At 41.5% G+C, this 16732-nt stretch overlaps 1 protein-coding gene across 2 annotated transcripts; it reads left to right on the plus strand.

Moving 5' to 3' along the window:
* Positions 1-1067: 1067 nt before the first annotated feature.
* nufip1 (nuclear FMR1 interacting protein 1) lies at positions 1068-14147 on the plus strand. Of its 2 annotated transcripts, XM_073952624.1 has the most exons (11): positions 1068-1093; positions 1190-1371; positions 5517-5593; positions 6693-6785; positions 7076-7138; positions 7661-7737; positions 8721-8813; positions 9562-9668; positions 11855-11965; positions 12099-12352; positions 13344-14147. In XM_073952624.1, exons 1-11 carry the CDS (start codon positions 1074-1076, stop codon positions 13503-13505), a joined length of 1239 nt encoding a protein of 412 aa, XP_073808725.1. In that variant the 5' UTR covers positions 1068-1073; the 3' UTR covers positions 13506-14147.
* Positions 14148-16732: the final 2585 nt, after the last annotated feature.

A 16732-nucleotide genomic window follows, 5' to 3' on the forward strand; every position in this document is an offset into this window, starting at 1 on the left:
CAGCGGTGCAGGAGAAGAGGAGAGCAGTCATCACCTGCGGCTGACAGCGGATTATCAGAGAATAATGCACAGCTGAGGTGTAATGCTTTAACTTTTTAAAACTCAACAGAGCGGAGTAAAATATCCCATACATCACTTTAATAAATATGAATGTTTTATTAAGAGATGACGTGTAATTTTCATTCCCTTATCTTATTGTTCCATGTCATATTTTTCATTTTACTTTAATGATGCTGAAAGAACAGAGTAAAACAAATAGAAAAGCACAGTGGTCAGGCGTGTACAATAATACATATAAATAAAAGCACACACAACTATTTTAATTGCTTTTTTATTAGTAGCATCATTAATGGTTATATATATATATATATATATATATATATATATATATATATATATATATATATATATATATATATATATATTTATATATTTATATATGTATATATTTTTTATATATAAATTTATTTATTTATTTTATTGATAAAATATAGTTACAAAGTAAGGACAGAAGAAAGTTTGGAGAACAAAACTGAACAGAGGCTTAAAAATAATTAAAAAGTAAAATAATTCTCCAATTAATAATATTATATAGATTTTAGATAGAAACCCAATAATTTTTTGTAGTTTTAAATAGATCAATTTTTGGAGTTTATATTGGACGACTCTGAATTTTTTTAATTTCACAGATGAAAGTGGGTAAAAAAGGCTGATTGTTGGTGTGTTTGCTCATATATATATATATATATATATATATATATATATATATATATATATATATATATATATATATATATATAATATATATATATTTTTTTTTTGGATTGCCACAGCGGAATGAACCAAAAACTTATCCAGCCTATGTTTTACGGAGCGGATGCCCTTCCAGCCGAAACACAAAACTGGGAAACCGGAGCACCCGGAGGAAACCCACGCCAACACGGGGAGAACATGCAAACTCTACAAAGAAACACCAACTGACCCAGCCGGGTTCGAACCAGCGACCTTCTTGACGCCACCGTGTCGCATTCAAGTTGTATATTTTACGTCATCCAGCAAGACGAGCTCAGCGCATGTCGGAAGTGACGTATCGGTGAGAGAGCGCACACACGTGTTTTTATCTGCATGTTTCCGCAGCACATGTTTGTGTTTATACGAGTGTGTGAATCTCCATCGAACCGCTGTGAAGTTTAAGCCGGAGAACCGTCGCCATGAGCGGGCAGCAGCAGCGCCTGCCCCCGCCGGACTTCAGCGCGGAGCCTCAGCAGAGCTCCAGAGCCTTTCAGGCGGCCCGAGACTGGAGCTGGAGCCAGCCGGAACCCGGGGTGTGGAGCTCCAGAGGCGGACACAGAGCCGCGCAGCCCCGCGCAGGTACACATTGCTGGAGAACTTTCATAATAGTTATAGTTCAAAAGCAGCTTTACAGCAGGCGCACATCACAGGAAAAAGCCGGATAGTTTGGCTGGACAGTATATATATAAGCACAGTTAATCTCAGGGGTGTAGAGTTACTAACTACAAATACTCAGACTACTGTAATTGAGGAGTTTTGCTCGATATTGTACTTTACTAAGTAGTTTTTAAAAATGTGCTCTTAATTTACTTGAGCACATGTTAACTGCAGTATCAGTGCTGTTACTCCACTACTGTCCTTCATCCTGCATCACTGCTGTATTTACTCTCCTCTATGGGGATCAGAGAGATCAGTGCTGATTCCTGCCCAGTCAGATCACAGAGAAGCTAAACCCATCATACTGAACTATCTCTAGACACGTGCGATTCCAAACAGTTTGCAGCAGTTATGCAGCATTAAAAGTGTCCAAGAAGATGTGCAGAATCTTCACACACCTGACCCAGACACTGTTTAGAGGATGTCAGTGATGAGAAGACGGCGGATGTTTACTGTATGATGAAACACCCAGCGGGTACAAGAAGCCAACATGATGTCAGATTGATGTTGTCCCCTGAGGACATAGGGCAGCTGTGTCCAAACTCAGTCCTGGAGGGCCGGTGTCCTGCTGAGTTTTGCCATAACTTGCTTCAACACACCTGCCAGAAAGTTTCTAGTATACCTAGTAAGAGCTTGATCAGCTGCTTCAGGTGTGTTTGATTAGGGTTAGAGCTCAACTCTACAGGAGACCGGCCCTCTAGGACTGAGTTTGGACACCCCTGTCATAGGGCTATGACGGTGCATTTTATTTGGAAATGAAAATCGGGTTGACGTCAGAACTCAACGTCAATGTCCAACCTAAAACCAACCAAATATCAACGTCTAATGATGTCACAGCTTGTCGTTGTGTGGACGTTGCCACTGTGACGTCTGTCAGATGTTGGATTTTACATTTACATTTAGTCATTTAGCAGACGCTTTATTCACACAACTATAAGAACAACAATGAAGAAGTGCTGTCGGCAAGTTTGTAAGAAGCAAAACATCAGTCAATTTTTTATTTATTTATATTTTCTGTAGTACAGTTAGCGGTGGAGTCAGAGAGGCAATTGCAGATTAGGAAGGGAAGTGGAGACTAAATAGTTGAGTTTTTAGTGGTTTCTTGAAGACAGCGAGTGACTCTGCTGTTCTGATGCAGTTAGGGAGTTCATTCCACCAACTGGGCAGATTGAATGCGAGAGTTCGGGAAAGTGATTTCTTCCCTCTTTGGGATGGAACCACGAGGCGACGTTCATTCACAGAACGCAAGTTTCTGGAGGACACATACATCTGCAGAAGTGAGAGCAGATAAGGAGCAGCAAAGCCAGAAGTCACTTTGTAGGCAAACATCAGAGCTTTGAATTTGATGCGAGCAGCAACTGGCAGCCAGTGCAAACGGATGAGCAGCGGAGTGACATGTGCTCTTTTAGGTTCATTAAAGACCACTCGTGCTGCTGCGTTCTGGAACAGCTGAAGAGGTTTGATAGAGTTAGCTGAAGCCTGGCTAGTAGAGAGTTGCAGTAATCCAGTCTGGAGAGAACAAGAGCTTTTGGTTGTCATACCTGATGAATAAATAGGCTCGTTTGAGGTGCACCTCGCCTTGTAAACGAGAGCAGGCGTGCGCAGTAAGAGGAGGGCTCAAAAATTACATCAGAAGTCGGACACCTGCTGAATCTCGCTGTTTAGCCACCTGGAATCGTCACCAGTGGCGGAGATCTCGTACGCGTTTTTTATCGCAGACGAATGACCTCATGAAAAAATACTATGGTGATTTATAGCAAATATTATAGCATTTTTGAACATGTTTATTCAGTATTGGGTTGTGTTTATAGTTGTTGTGATACCAGAACTATAAAATTTAAATAGGCTATTTTATAACATGGTTCAAAAGCACTACAGTATACATTACTATAGTATTTTTTAATGTGGGAGTGGATGCAATAGAAATATCACTGTTTTTACAGAGATTTTCAGAATTACAGAAGATGAACAGCTCATTAACTAAAAGAGTGTATTAAAAATATAATTCTGTATATTCAACAAACGTTAAAAGAATAACAAAATAAACAACTTATACAGCAAGAAAACTCTCAAGAAACCTAATTTGGCTTCATTATAAATGAAGTAGCCATAGCAAGATGCTTTTGAGTGACGGTTCATGACAAATGTTTGTTTGACAAATAAATTCTTAGGGGGTTAATTATATTGACAAGCTTATTAGGTCTATAAAAACTGCTTTTACTCCAGCCAGACTAAAATAAATAGCCCAAGACTTTCTCCAGAATAAAAACTACTAGACTGTAGGAAAAACTGTGGAAATGTTCTTGGTCTATTAAACATGACTTTTGACTCCACATACATATACATATATATATATACATATGTGTGTGTGTGTGTGTGTGTGTGTCTTGTTTACTACACCCTTTTCACTTCTCATACGAAACCACACAAAGATGAGGCATAATGACAAAACAGTCTGATTATCTTTGTATGTCTGAATATATGTATATATTGGATTGACTTTAATGCTGCATAAAAATTACATTACAAAACTCACACAAACATACAAAAAGTGAAAATGACAACAAACAGGACTTAAAACTGAGAGAGAAATATAATACAGCACACACACATTAATGATTTATTAGTAACATTTAGTTATATTACATAGGTCACGTTATGTTTTACAAAGATGTGTTTTGTTTTTGTTTGCGTGTAAATCTAAATAAATAATCATATGTAATGCTCTTTATGACTTTTTTTTAAATTATCAACGAAAATACAAAAAAGGTATTCAACAAATCCAGGTATAAACCTTAGTAAAACAAGATAATAAAGCTTAATGTGTCAGTCTCATCCAATCAGCATTAAGCTGTGTCGTCAGCCAGTCGTTTCCCATCATGCTTTTGGTAACGCAGTCTTTTGAGAGCAACTGCGGCCGACTGCTCTATCCGAGGTACCCGGCTCGCGATCGCGAGAGTTTTTTGGCGCACGTCAGCGTGACATCAGAGCGAGGCGAAGGCAAGGCGGACACATTTCTAACCGGCATGCATCTTGCGGTGATCACCGGTGATCGATTCTGCGCAGATTTTGGCCAAGTCAAACGAGCCTAATGTCAGTGTGTGACGTCATCGTGACGCTGTCCTCAGACGCTGGCTAGACATTGAATTTTGTCCACCTGACGTCATGACCTAAATCTACCCTAATATTAGCATCTGATGATGCTGTGTGTCTGCTGGGCAATCACTAGATGCACTACAGAATGTTACGTTTACACACACACATGTCATGTGAACACATCAGCTTTACACAGTGTAATACTCACTACTCTTGAGTATTTAGGAAAGCTCTACTGTTTACTGATCCTCTGAGTAATGTTCAGAGCAGCAGGTCTCTTTACTGTTCTCGCTCTGCATCTTCAGGCGAGTGCTGCTGCTTTACTGGAGTTTGAGTTCTCGGTACTCTTTCCGTCACTGGTAGATCTGCAGTTATTCAGTGTGTGGTGTTCTCCCCCAGTAACATCTGATGTGTTTAGTTGTGTCATAATTAGCACAGCCGCTCTTCATAATGTTTGAGCTGGAGATGTTAATGTCAGTGTTAAAGGCTGTTTATAGATGCATGTCACTGCATGCTCACTCTGCTGACACTGCATGTCACTGCATGCTCACTCTGCTCAGTGCACGCTTCATTATCCACATTATTTTATTAATTAATGAACTTTCTCCTTTTCTTCATTATTCTCCTCTTCTTTAATAGAAGAAAGAAAAGCTGCTATATAAGCACAGATGTAGAACAGTGACGTGTTTCTAACAGTGTCTGCTGCTGCAGAAAGGAGAGAGGTCTGGATGCAGACCTGCTGCGGTGCAATCTCAGCTGCATCCAGATACTACTGCCATAAACACAGGAACAGCGCACTGACTGATGGAGGACTGCAGTGTTAATCTGCTGCTGATGTGTGTGTGTGTGTGTGTGTGTGTGTGTATGTGTGTGTGTGTGTGTGTGTGTGTGTGTGTGTGTGTGTGTGTGTGTGTGTGTGTGTGTGTGTGTGTGTGTGTGTGTGACTGACCGACCGCATGTTTCTCTCTCAGCTCATCATAATAGTCATCATCATCATCATCATCATGAAGGCTGGAGGGGCTCCATGCAGCAGCACTGGGGGAAAAAGGTGAACACACTCACTCACACACACTAACACACACTCTCTATGTGGAATTGTTTTGTTTGTGTGTTTTACAGTATGTGCTTGTTTTTGTTGTGTTTGTTTGTGTGTGTGTGTGTGTGTGTTTCTGTTTTTTGTGTGTTTGTTTTTGGATGTGTGTGTTTGAGTCAGGGCTTGTGTAGGTGTGTGTTTCTCCTGGTGTGTGTTTTCTGTTTGCTTGTCTCTCTCTGTGTGTGTGTGTGTGTGTGTGTGTGTGTGTGTGTGTGTGTGTGTGTGTGTGTTTGTGTTGGTGTTTTTCTCTGTGTGTGTATGTGTGTTTCTGTTTTGGGGTGTTTCTGTTTTTGGGTGTGTGTGTTTTTTGAGTCAGGGTTTGTGTAGGTGTGTGTTTTTCTGTGCTTGATTGTCTCTGTGTTTGTGTGCGTTTCTGCATTTCAGTGTGTGTGTCTGTTTTTGTGTAGGTATTTTTCTCTGTGTGTATGTATTTCTGTGTGTGTGTGTGTGTGTGTGTGTGTGTGTGTGTGTTTCTGTTTTGGGGTGTTTGTTTTTGGGTGGGTGGGTGTGTGTGTGTGTGTGTGTGTGTTTTTAGAGTGGATTTGTGTAGATGTGTGTTTCTGCATTTCAGTGTGTTGGTGTGAGTTTGTGGGTGTATATGTTTTTCTGTGTGTGTGTGTGTGTGTGTGTGTGTGTGTGTGTGTGTGTGTGTGTGTGTGTGTGTGTGTGTGTGTGTGTGTGTGTGTGTGTGTGTGTGTGTTTTTAGAGTGGATTTGTGTAGATGTGTGTTTCTGCATTTCAGTGTGTTGGTGTGAGTTTGTGGGTGTATATGTTTTTCTGTGTGTGTGTGTGTGTGTGTGTGTGTGTGTGTGTGTGTTTTTCTGTGTTTGATTGATCGTGTGTGTTTCTGCATGTGACTATATGTCTCTGTGTTTTGACACTAATAGTTAAAGTGTGTGTTTCTGTGTGTTTATTTCTCTGTGTGTGTTTCTCTCTGTTACCTGAGTGTTTGTCTGTGTGTGTGTGTGTGTGTGTGTGTGTGTGTGTTTCGATGTTGATCTGGCAGTCCTCTGTCGTGCTCAGTCATATGTGACGCAGTTCCTCCTCTAAACAGAAGCAGCCGGAGTTCAGTCATTTCTGTGACTCCTGCGATCGAGGATTCAAAACTCAGGACAAATATGAGGAGCACATCGCACAGCACGTCAAGGTGAACATCCTCCTCCTCATCATCATCATCATCATCTCTGTGTGTCTGTGTGTGTCTGTGTGTGTCTGTGTGTGTCTGTGTGTGTGTGTGTGTGAGTGAGTGAGTGAGTGAGTGAGTGAGTGAGTGAGTGAGTGAGTGAGTGAGTGAGTGAGTGAGTGAGTGAGTGAGTGAGTGAGTGAGTGAGTGAGTGAGTGAGTGAGTGAGTGAGTGAGTGAGTGAGTGAGTGAGTGAGGCTGACGCTGACGCTGACGCTGACGCTGACGCTCATCATGATCTCCTCCTCTCTGCAGTGTTCAGTTCCAGACTGTCAGTTTTCTGCTCATGAGAAGCTGGTGAAGATCCACTGGAGGAACGTGAGTCTTCTGATCGGACAGATTCAGAGCAGCTCTAAAGATCTCTCAATGACCCCAGATCAGGAATAAGAGTTTCATCTAGAAAAACAATCAGTCGTTTCCTCCAAAACACATCAACAATTAGCTACTAAACTATTAATTATGAATATTAAACGTATACACACACATGCATACATACACTCACCGGCCACTTTATTAGGTACACCTTACTAGTATCGAGTTGGACTCCTTTTGCCTTCAGATCTGCCTTAATCCTTCATGGCAGAGATTCAAAAAGCTGCTGGAAATATTCCTCAGAGATTTTGCTTCTTTATTTTTTGGTCCTCAAAAAGTGTGAAGTTGTAAAGATAAAAGTTGAAGATGCGAGCTGCTGTTGTTTAAGAAGTACGCGTAGACTGAAGTGTGTGTGATTAAATGCTCTGGTGATTAGCTGATGGTGTGCTGATGATGGCTGTGGCTGCAGATGCTGTGTGTGAGCACTGCTGAGTGTAATAAACACTGACCTGCTGCTGTCTTCATCAGAATCACACTGCAGGAGCCAAGAGGATCAAACTGGAGACGGAGGAGGACATCAGGAGGTGGAGAGAGGAGCGCCGCAGGTCTGACACACACACACACATACATGCTGAAGTGAAAAAAGATCAGAAAGTGAAATAAAATAAAAGTGTTGTGTCTTTGCGTATGATAATAATAAAACAAATGTATACATTATTATATTTAGAATATGATCTTTACTAAACGTGTTTTTGCCTAAAATTGACAATAAATCAGAGATAATTATCTGCACAAATGATATTCTAAATTTGAAGTTTGTATCAGAAAATGAGCTTTGAGTAGTTTAGTTTGGCTGCAGTACCACACATCACCACCAGGACAAATGACCTCCAGTTCCTATTAATGGTCACTAAAGTGCAAACTGAACGAATATGAGCGGTTTCATACTTCTGACATGATTTCTACAGTAGTGTGGGCCGTTTGGTGGTGTTTAACTTGATTTTAATCTCTAATAATCAGCTAAATGAAGGTGTACATGTGGATTGCTGTAGCAGAGTAATGCTTTAGGACTGAGTGTTTGTGTTGCAAATAAATACAGAACTGTTGCTCGCTGATATCTATCAAAAATCCGTCAGTCAGACTTTCAAATAATACACAGTTTGTCATGAATGCTGCGTCTTTAGACTACAGTATTATGGGTTTATAAATGCACACACAAGCGGTCCCACAGGTTGAAGGGTGACAGTAAACCGGTTTATCTGCTGCTCTTCCTGCATGACAGAAATGGTTTGGAAATCTGTGTCTTCAGAAGGCAATGCTGTATAGCTGCTCATGATTAGATTAGGATTTAATGGCAAAAACAGGATGTAAACTGAAGCGTCCTGTTGGTGGGGTATGGGTTGAGTTAATGGGCTGGGGAAAACATGCCATCATTAGGTTTCTTTGGCATATAGCATGATGCAGTGTGTCTGATATGATGGGATGTAAGTGTGTAGTGTGCGCACACGATGTGGAAAGTGCAGCTCCAGTTAGATGTTTGTGAAAGGTGTAGCGCGCTGTAGTGAAGTGTGTGTTCTCTGGTGTGCAGAAATTACCCCACGCTAAGAAACGTGGAGAAGAAGCAGAAGTTGATGGAGGTGAAGGAGCAGCGTGGAGACGTGCTGGAGACGCCACAGTTCGGGTCTGTTTCTCAGCTCACGTTAAAACACATTCATTTAGTTTGATTTTATATTTATTTACGTGTGTGTGTGTGCGTGTGTGTTTGTGTCTGTCTGTGTGTGTGTGTGTCTGTGTGTGTGTGCATGTGTATGTCTGTGTGTGTGTGTCTGTGTGTGTGTGTGTGTGTCTGTGTGTGTGTGTGTCTGTCTGTGTGTGTGTGTGTCTGTGTGTGTGTGCATGTGTATGTCTGTGTGTGTGTGTGTGCGTGTGTGTGTGCGTGTGTGTGTGTGTGCGTGTGTGTGCGTGTGCGTGTGTGTGTCTGTGTGCGTGTGTGTGCGTGTGTGTGTGCGTGTGCACGTCTGTGTGCGTGTGTCTGTGTGTGCGCGTGTGTTTGTGCGTGTGTGTGTGTGTGTGTGTGTGTGTGTGCTGCTTTAGTCCATCATGGGGTAATAAATATGTGTGTAAATCCACCAGTACTGCTCAAGTCCCCGTCTCTGATTCATTCCCTCATATGATTCATTTCAGTTGCAGCTCTGCTTCACTTGTTTATGTCTGATAGTAATAATGCTGATTATAGTCATGTTTTATTTGTATAATGCCGTATTAACTCTCATCGACTCTTTGTATGAGTGTAAAAAGCAGAAAGCTGCATGAATAGTACACTGCAAACACAGTGAAGTACAGGAGGAGGCGTGTGTGATGAACAGGAACAGCCGATCGGTGGACAGCAGCAGTAATGTGCAGTGTGTGTGTGTGTGTGGTGTGTGCAGGCGCTTCAGGGGCCGCGGCGGTCCACAGCGGGGCCGAGGATCCAGTCTGGGGAAACGCCAGCATGAGGACAGAGACCCGCTCGCAGCTCTGGCCGACAGCGAAGCCGGTCAGTACAACATCACAAAAATACAGTCATAAACACACAGACAGGCAAATCAATTCAATTATGAGACAGAAATATACTTCAAAACCAGCACCACCAGGGTAACACGTATGACAAACATGCACTAAAGTTCCACCCTAATGAGACGGTTTTAATACCTGCTTATAATGTTAGAGTTCTGGATGCTTTCCAAATATCAGTCAAGATCAATTCTGAATTAATGATAGAAAGAGCCACTAAACTATTATTTATGAATATGAAACGTGCTTAAAAGAAAACATTTACTATATATATATATATACACACACACACACACACACCTTTCCCGGGTTTTCTGTAGAATTGTCAAACAACCCGAATAAAATATCTCATCATAGTCTCTTCATGCATTCACTGTCCCTCAGCTGAGTCCCTTTATTCATCAGGGGTCACCGCCGCAGAATGCACCACCAAGTATTCCAGCATATGTTTTACACAGCAGATGCCCTTCCAGCTGCAACCCAGTACTGGGAAACACCCATACACACTACAGCCAATTTACAACTTCCTGGCTCAAGAACGTAGCAACAAAACCAAATAAAGATCCACAGCAGAAAATAAATCAACTTAAATATATTTAACCAAAAATTAAGTGAAATGATACAATTATAAAGAAAAAAACTGCAGAAGCTGAAGAGGGCAGGAGGAACACCCGCAGTCCTGTTCTCCTGGGCTGTGTCTGAAACCGCATACTTCCATACTATATAGTACACTGAAATCAGTGTGAGCAGAGTAGTGTGTTTGAATTCATAGAATTGGAAAATCAGTCTGCGAGAAGTGCCCGGATGACTTACTACTTCCGACGAGATTCTGAAGTGCGCATTCCATGCATACTGCGCTATCCCATAATGCCCTGCGAAAGATTTCATGAATGAAGTGAAGCGACGCAACTGACGCAGGTAGGTCACATGACAATGACAAAATGGCAGATGTAGTACGCCTGAATTCCATTCATACTTTTCACATTTATACTGTATGGAGCGCACTTTACTAACGGCCGAGCAGTGTGTTTACATTCAAATGCACTACCTACTGAGTAGTAGACGGTTTCAGACGCAGCCTTGATCTTTATCCAAACACACATTACAGGTAACACTCCACACCTGGTCCAAACATAATCACAGCAAAACACCGCACCTGTTCAACACTCCGAGAGAACACAGAACACCTCCATCTAGTGGACACCGGTTAAACAACACAAACACTGCGTCCCAAATCACTCACTTCTGCACTATTCTACGCCATTTTGTAGTATTAATAGTGTCAGTAGTGCGTTCACACTGAAAACTCTAATAATAATAATAAGTGCACTTTAATGACCCGGATGCTGCACTCATTCAGCCGGTATAATGAAGTGTGTAATGATGGACACTTCACACACTCAACCACCGCAGGTTTGCTCACGCAGCGGAAGGGGCGGAGCTATCGGGCGCACATGTTGGATAACTTTATTTATTTTGGATGGTGAAAGCAAAATTCTCCTACGAGAGTGATTATAGCGCCTCCCGATGGTGAATGCGGTTATACTCACGGCAGGTATTGTTTGATCATTCGGTCGTTTATTTCACTGATTTGGCGACCGTCAAACGTCATCAGGGAAACGGTTTGAACATCCGCTTAGTGAAATAACATTAGTGTGCCATTTGGGACGACACTACATACATATACTATCCTGCTGAGTGTGTAAGTGCATAGTGCATGAGTGCATAGTGTGCCATTGGGACGCAGCTTACGACTGTCACATTCATCAGTTCCCCTATAGCGCATGTGTTTGGACTGGGGGGGAATGCGGAGCACTTGGAGGAAACCCACACCAACACGGGACTAGAACCAGAGACCTTCTTGGTGTACTAACCACTGAGCCACCGTGACACCCTCATAGTCACTTATAATATCGACTAAACATCAACAAATCTGACCAAAACCTCTCCTGTAGGAGCACTGACAAGACGAATGAGTGAAGTCGGTGAGTCACCGGAGCGGTTCACAGCAGTGTCGGGCTCCTGGAGAACATTGGTGAATTCAGTTAACTGCTGCTGCTTTAACTTAACTAGTAATCAGATACTCGAGAGTCCAAGAGCATCTCCACATCTCTGAGCTCTGCTGGAGTTTGATTCTCTCAGCTCTCAACCTTCTTCCTCCTCCTGCAGACTCTGATAAGGACGAGTGTGTTCAGAAGATCACTGTCGCCCCCAGGAGTGTGACGGCCGCGCTGGGATCCCTGATGTCCAGCTATGGAGAGCAGAGCAGCGAGGAGGACGGTGAGCAGAAACACACTGCAGGAGGTTCATGATCAATTCACTGAGCCGATCACTGAAGCAGCTGTGTGTTTGATTCACTGAAGCTGTGTTTGATTCACTGAGCGAATCACTGAAGTGTGTGTTTGATTCACAGATGCTCCGCTGCTGAAAGCTGCTCAGGTCTTACAGGAGAACCAGAACATCCTGACCACACCACAGCACACACACACAGCACCCACAGCAACACAGCACACACACACATCACCCACAGCAACACAGCACACCGCACCGCAGTCCCATCATGCACAGCGACATAGAGGACGAGGAAGAAGAGGAGGCAGAGGAGGTCGAGGAGCTCACAATAAACCGGCTGAACCGCAGAGACAACCACCGACACTGCTGGAGATGGTGAGTACACACACACACACACACACACACACACACACTCAAACCAACATACACATTCTTGTATCCACTCACTGGCCACTTTATTAGGTACACCTGTCCAACTGCTCATTAACACAATTGTCTAATCAGCCAATCACAGGGCAGCAGCTCACTGCATTTCAGCATGTAGACATGGTCGAGAGGATCTGCTGCAGTTCAGAGTGAGCATCAGAATGGGGAAGAAAGGGAATTTAAGAGACTTTGAACGTGGCATGGTTGTTGCTCGGCTCACAATTTGGCCTCAGCAACATGAAAGCATGGATCATCCTGCCTTGTATCAGCGGTTCAGGCTGGTGGTGGTGGTGTAATAGTGTGGGGGAGATTTTCTTTGGGTCCATTAGTACCAATTGAGCATCAACGCCACAGCCTACCTGAGTATTGCTGCTGACCATGTCCATCCCTTTATGAGCACAGTGTCTCCATCTTCTGATGGCTACTTCCAGCAGGATAACGCAGCATGTCATAAAGCTCAATCATCTCAGACTGGTGAACATGACGATGAGTTCACTGTACTCAAATGGCCTCCACAGTCACCAGAGCTCAATCCAATAGAGCAGCTTTGGGATGTGGTGGAACGGGAGATTGGCATCATGGATGTGCAGCCGACAAATCTGCAGCAACTGTGTGATGCTATCATGACAATATGGAGCAAAATCTCTGAGGAATATTTCCAGCAGCTTGCTGAATCTATAACACCAAGGATTAGGGCAGTTCTGATAGCAAAAGTGGTCCAACCCGGTACTAGTGAGGTGTACCTAATAAAGTGGCCGGTGAGTGTATAGGCAGAGACGTGCACACATTCTCTCTCACACACACACTAATATAGATCTGAATGACATCACAGCAGTTTTAATCTTTTGTAACTGAAGTGTGTGACTGAATGTGCTCAGACTGGACTATTTATATACATATATGTGTGTGTGTGCGTGTGTGTGTGTGTGTGCGCATGCAGTTGCTGGCTCCTGATATCCGGCACGAGAGGAATGTGGTCCTGCAGTGTGTTCGCTTCATCATCCGGAACAGATTCTTTGGTCTGGCTGGAAAAGATGTTAATGAAATCAGTGTGTGTGAGGAACCCATCAGCCAATCACAGCACAGATGCTCAGAGTCATGACCACACACACACTGATCTGGAGTCAGTCAGAGATCAGTGTGTGTCTGCAGATCGACCGCAGTGTGTGTGACGGCTGTCTTTATATCCTGATCTGATGTTTGGCTTGAGAAGAAGCGCCTGTGATGAACGAGTTTAACAGTCGAAGCTTCATTAATGAGGATCTGCAGGCTGATTTGCATGAGGAACACGTGATCTCTGCTCTTCCTCTTCAGTGTGGCTCCTCCTGCTGGCCGTCTCTCAGAAGTGCCTGCGGCGTCAATAAATCAGGACTGTATTGTCTTTCTGCATCCTCAGAGTGTTAAAGCTTTACCATATAGTTCTTTAATTAGCTAACGCTACTTAACTACAGTAGTTAACATGAGCAAAGAAATCCATTACTACACATTAGTAAATCACATGAATACATTTGTTTAATATCATTTAATGGATGTGAAGTATCTATGAGCAGCTCTGTTTTACACACATGAACAAATCTTATCATTGTATTTCTCATCAGAGGTGTTCATTGAGGAATGAGCTTTATAATAATGCATGAATGCAGACAGCCTTCCTCATTTATATGTGTTGTGTTTAATTATATTCACATTTCTCAGAGATTAAAAGAGCTTTCCTGGATCATAATAAAAGGGTTTTTTTTCCACATACATGAGAAAGGCTTTGTTTACTTTATATATATATCTCTTGTCACCTTAGAATTATAAGGTTCCATCTTATTCTCATATTCCTATTAAATGACAACTTTATTTACATTTATATGATGTATTTTATTTTAAAGTTGTTTACATTTTAAGACTTTTTATTTAAAAAAACAAAAAAGATTTTATCTACAAAGTTGAACTCTAGCTTGGCTCTATAACACAGGGGTCAAATCCAGTTCCTGGAGGGCCGCAGCTCTGCACAGTTTAGTTCCAACCCTACTTCAACACACTTACCTGTAGGACTCGGTTAGTTTGATCAGGTGTGTTTAATTAGAGTTAAAGCTAAACTGCAGAGCTGTGGCCCTCCAGGAGCTGGATTTGACACCTGTGCTCTATAAGGTTCTTTCTGTGAGCCAATCAGCATTTTTAATGCACGCGCAAGGACCAATCAGGATCAGCTTTCTTTGTCATTTCGCTGGATTGCTTCATTGACAGCGGGAAACACCAGAAAGACAAAATCACACAAACTCCGAGTCGGCTAATTAGTGCCACACCGCACACAACTGATCAGTGTGTAAACCGGATGATGCGGAAGCATTTCTAGATGTTGAGATTCATTCATTTTTCTTTTCAGCTTGATCCCTTTATTAATCCAGGGTTGCCACAGTGGAATGAACTGACAACTATTCTAGCATATGTTTTACGCAGCGGATGCCCTGCCAGCTGCAACCCATCACTGGGAAACACCCATACACACTCAATCACACACACTATGGTCAATTTTAGCTCACCCAAAACCGGAGCACCTGGAGGAAACCCATGCAAACATGAGGAGAACATGCAAACTCCACACAGAAACACCAACTGTCTCAGCCGAGACTCGAACCAGGGACCTTTTTGCTGTGAGTTGATCGTGCTACCCACTGCGCCATCGCGTCACCAACATTGAGATGAAATGTTAAATTTGACATTGTTAAAAAAGAAATGAATATTTAAATATGTACGTATTAAATGTGGAATATGTTTATTTATTTACATAGAGTCAGTAAAACACTTCAGTGTTTATTAAACTCATTTGGTCATCGTCTGTTTCTTTGGAAGTCTTTAAATTTAATATTAAAACTTGAAGGAAATAATACTTAATTTAATTAATGGGGCATATAATTCAATAAATATAACTTAATAATTCATATAAAGCACAACATTTCATAAATATTAACATATCAACTAGATAAAATTAACATCTGCACTGGTAAAAAATATTTGGCACATTCTTGTATACTTAATTTAAACAAGAAAAAATATTCTAAAACATGAAATGCATGTTATAGAAAGCAAAAATTAAACTTTCTCAACCATCAACATATTACAAAACCAACTTATGTATTTCTTGATCGTATTTCTTGAAAAGTAATGCTTCAGTGAATGATCTGCCAGACAGAACCTTCTAATTCTAAATGACCTTTCAGAATGAAACTGTTCTATCTGCTTTTACCCTGTTTTTACTCAAATTTGCAATTGTAAGAGAGCTTTGATCATTTACATGTAGAGCACGTTTAGGGAAAACAGAACCTTATAATAAAAAGGTGATGATATATATACATATATATATACAAGATTTCTGTAAACTTGAAAAAAGCTCCAGTTTTAGAGATTTTAAATTGTTCTTACACAATATATTATAAAATCATAAAAACATGTTAAATTAGACTGCAACATGGTGGAAAATAATACACTAGAACAAATGTGTTACTGGTCCTCATAACATTAAATAATAATAATAATATTCTTGTAAATGTGTTTATATATGTAACATGGAAATATTTGTGTGTGTGTGTGTGTGTGTGTGTGTGTGTGTGTGTGTGTGTGTGTGTGTGTGTGTGCACATATAAACTGTGCTCAGCATATCTGAGTTTGTCCCTCACAAGTCTATTGTTTTAATATATGTTCTATATATTAACAGGATGCTGTACAGTACTGTATTTGTGCATATATACATTGGATTAGTCAGATTATTACTGAAGACAAGTCTGGAGCTACTCTAGCAAAATAACTGATTGAAACAGTCCAATAATGAGCAGCCCAAATGTAAATGCTAGGGGGAAATATTCAATAAAATGTTGTTTTTAAAGGGCAATGCTTTATTTATCTAAAGATGCTTAAGGGCTAAAATGTTATTTTAATAAATATTTCCGTCTAATAACTCAACTACACCAAAGTATATGAGCAATATTCACTTAGTGAATGGGGTGAGGATGTGTTTCTGCTGAGCACGGTGTGTATCCTCGCATTACAGCTGTTTATTCCTCATTTACATGTACATCTGCTGTTCTCTCTCCTGTATTGTTGATGTGTGCTGGTCGGTGTGTGTTTGGGTTTGTCCATTAAAATGGAAAATCTTTAAATAAAGTGTGTTTTATGAATATGAATAATCACAGTGAATCTTCGGAACTGATGAATGGTCCTGCGTAGTGCGTCGCTCTTCAGTCAGTGCTGCTGCTGCTGTTCTCAGATCAGTTCCTCCGCTGCGGCTCCTTCAGGAGAACCCGCATCATCTCTGATCCCCGATCAGCGACTCGTGATGGGCGT

This window comes from Danio rerio, chromosome 6, assembly GCF_049306965.1.
Source record: "Danio rerio strain Tuebingen ecotype United States chromosome 6, GRCz12tu, whole genome shotgun sequence".
Lineage (NCBI taxonomy): Eukaryota > Metazoa > Chordata > Actinopteri > Cypriniformes > Danionidae > Danio > Danio rerio.

Bases quoted from the DNA above. Each gene is read 5' to 3' on its own strand.
- nufip1 (XM_073952624.1), top strand. From the start codon at position 1,074: ATGTCGGAAGTGACGTATCG. The intron at 1,372-5,516 runs GTACACATTGCT...TTTCTCTCTCAG, and splicing joins AGCCGCGCAGCCCCGCGCAG to CTCATCATAATAGTCATCAT. The intron at 7,738-8,720 runs GTCTGACACACA...TCTGGTGTGCAG, and splicing joins TGGAGAGAGGAGCGCCGCAG to AAATTACCCCACGCTAAGAA.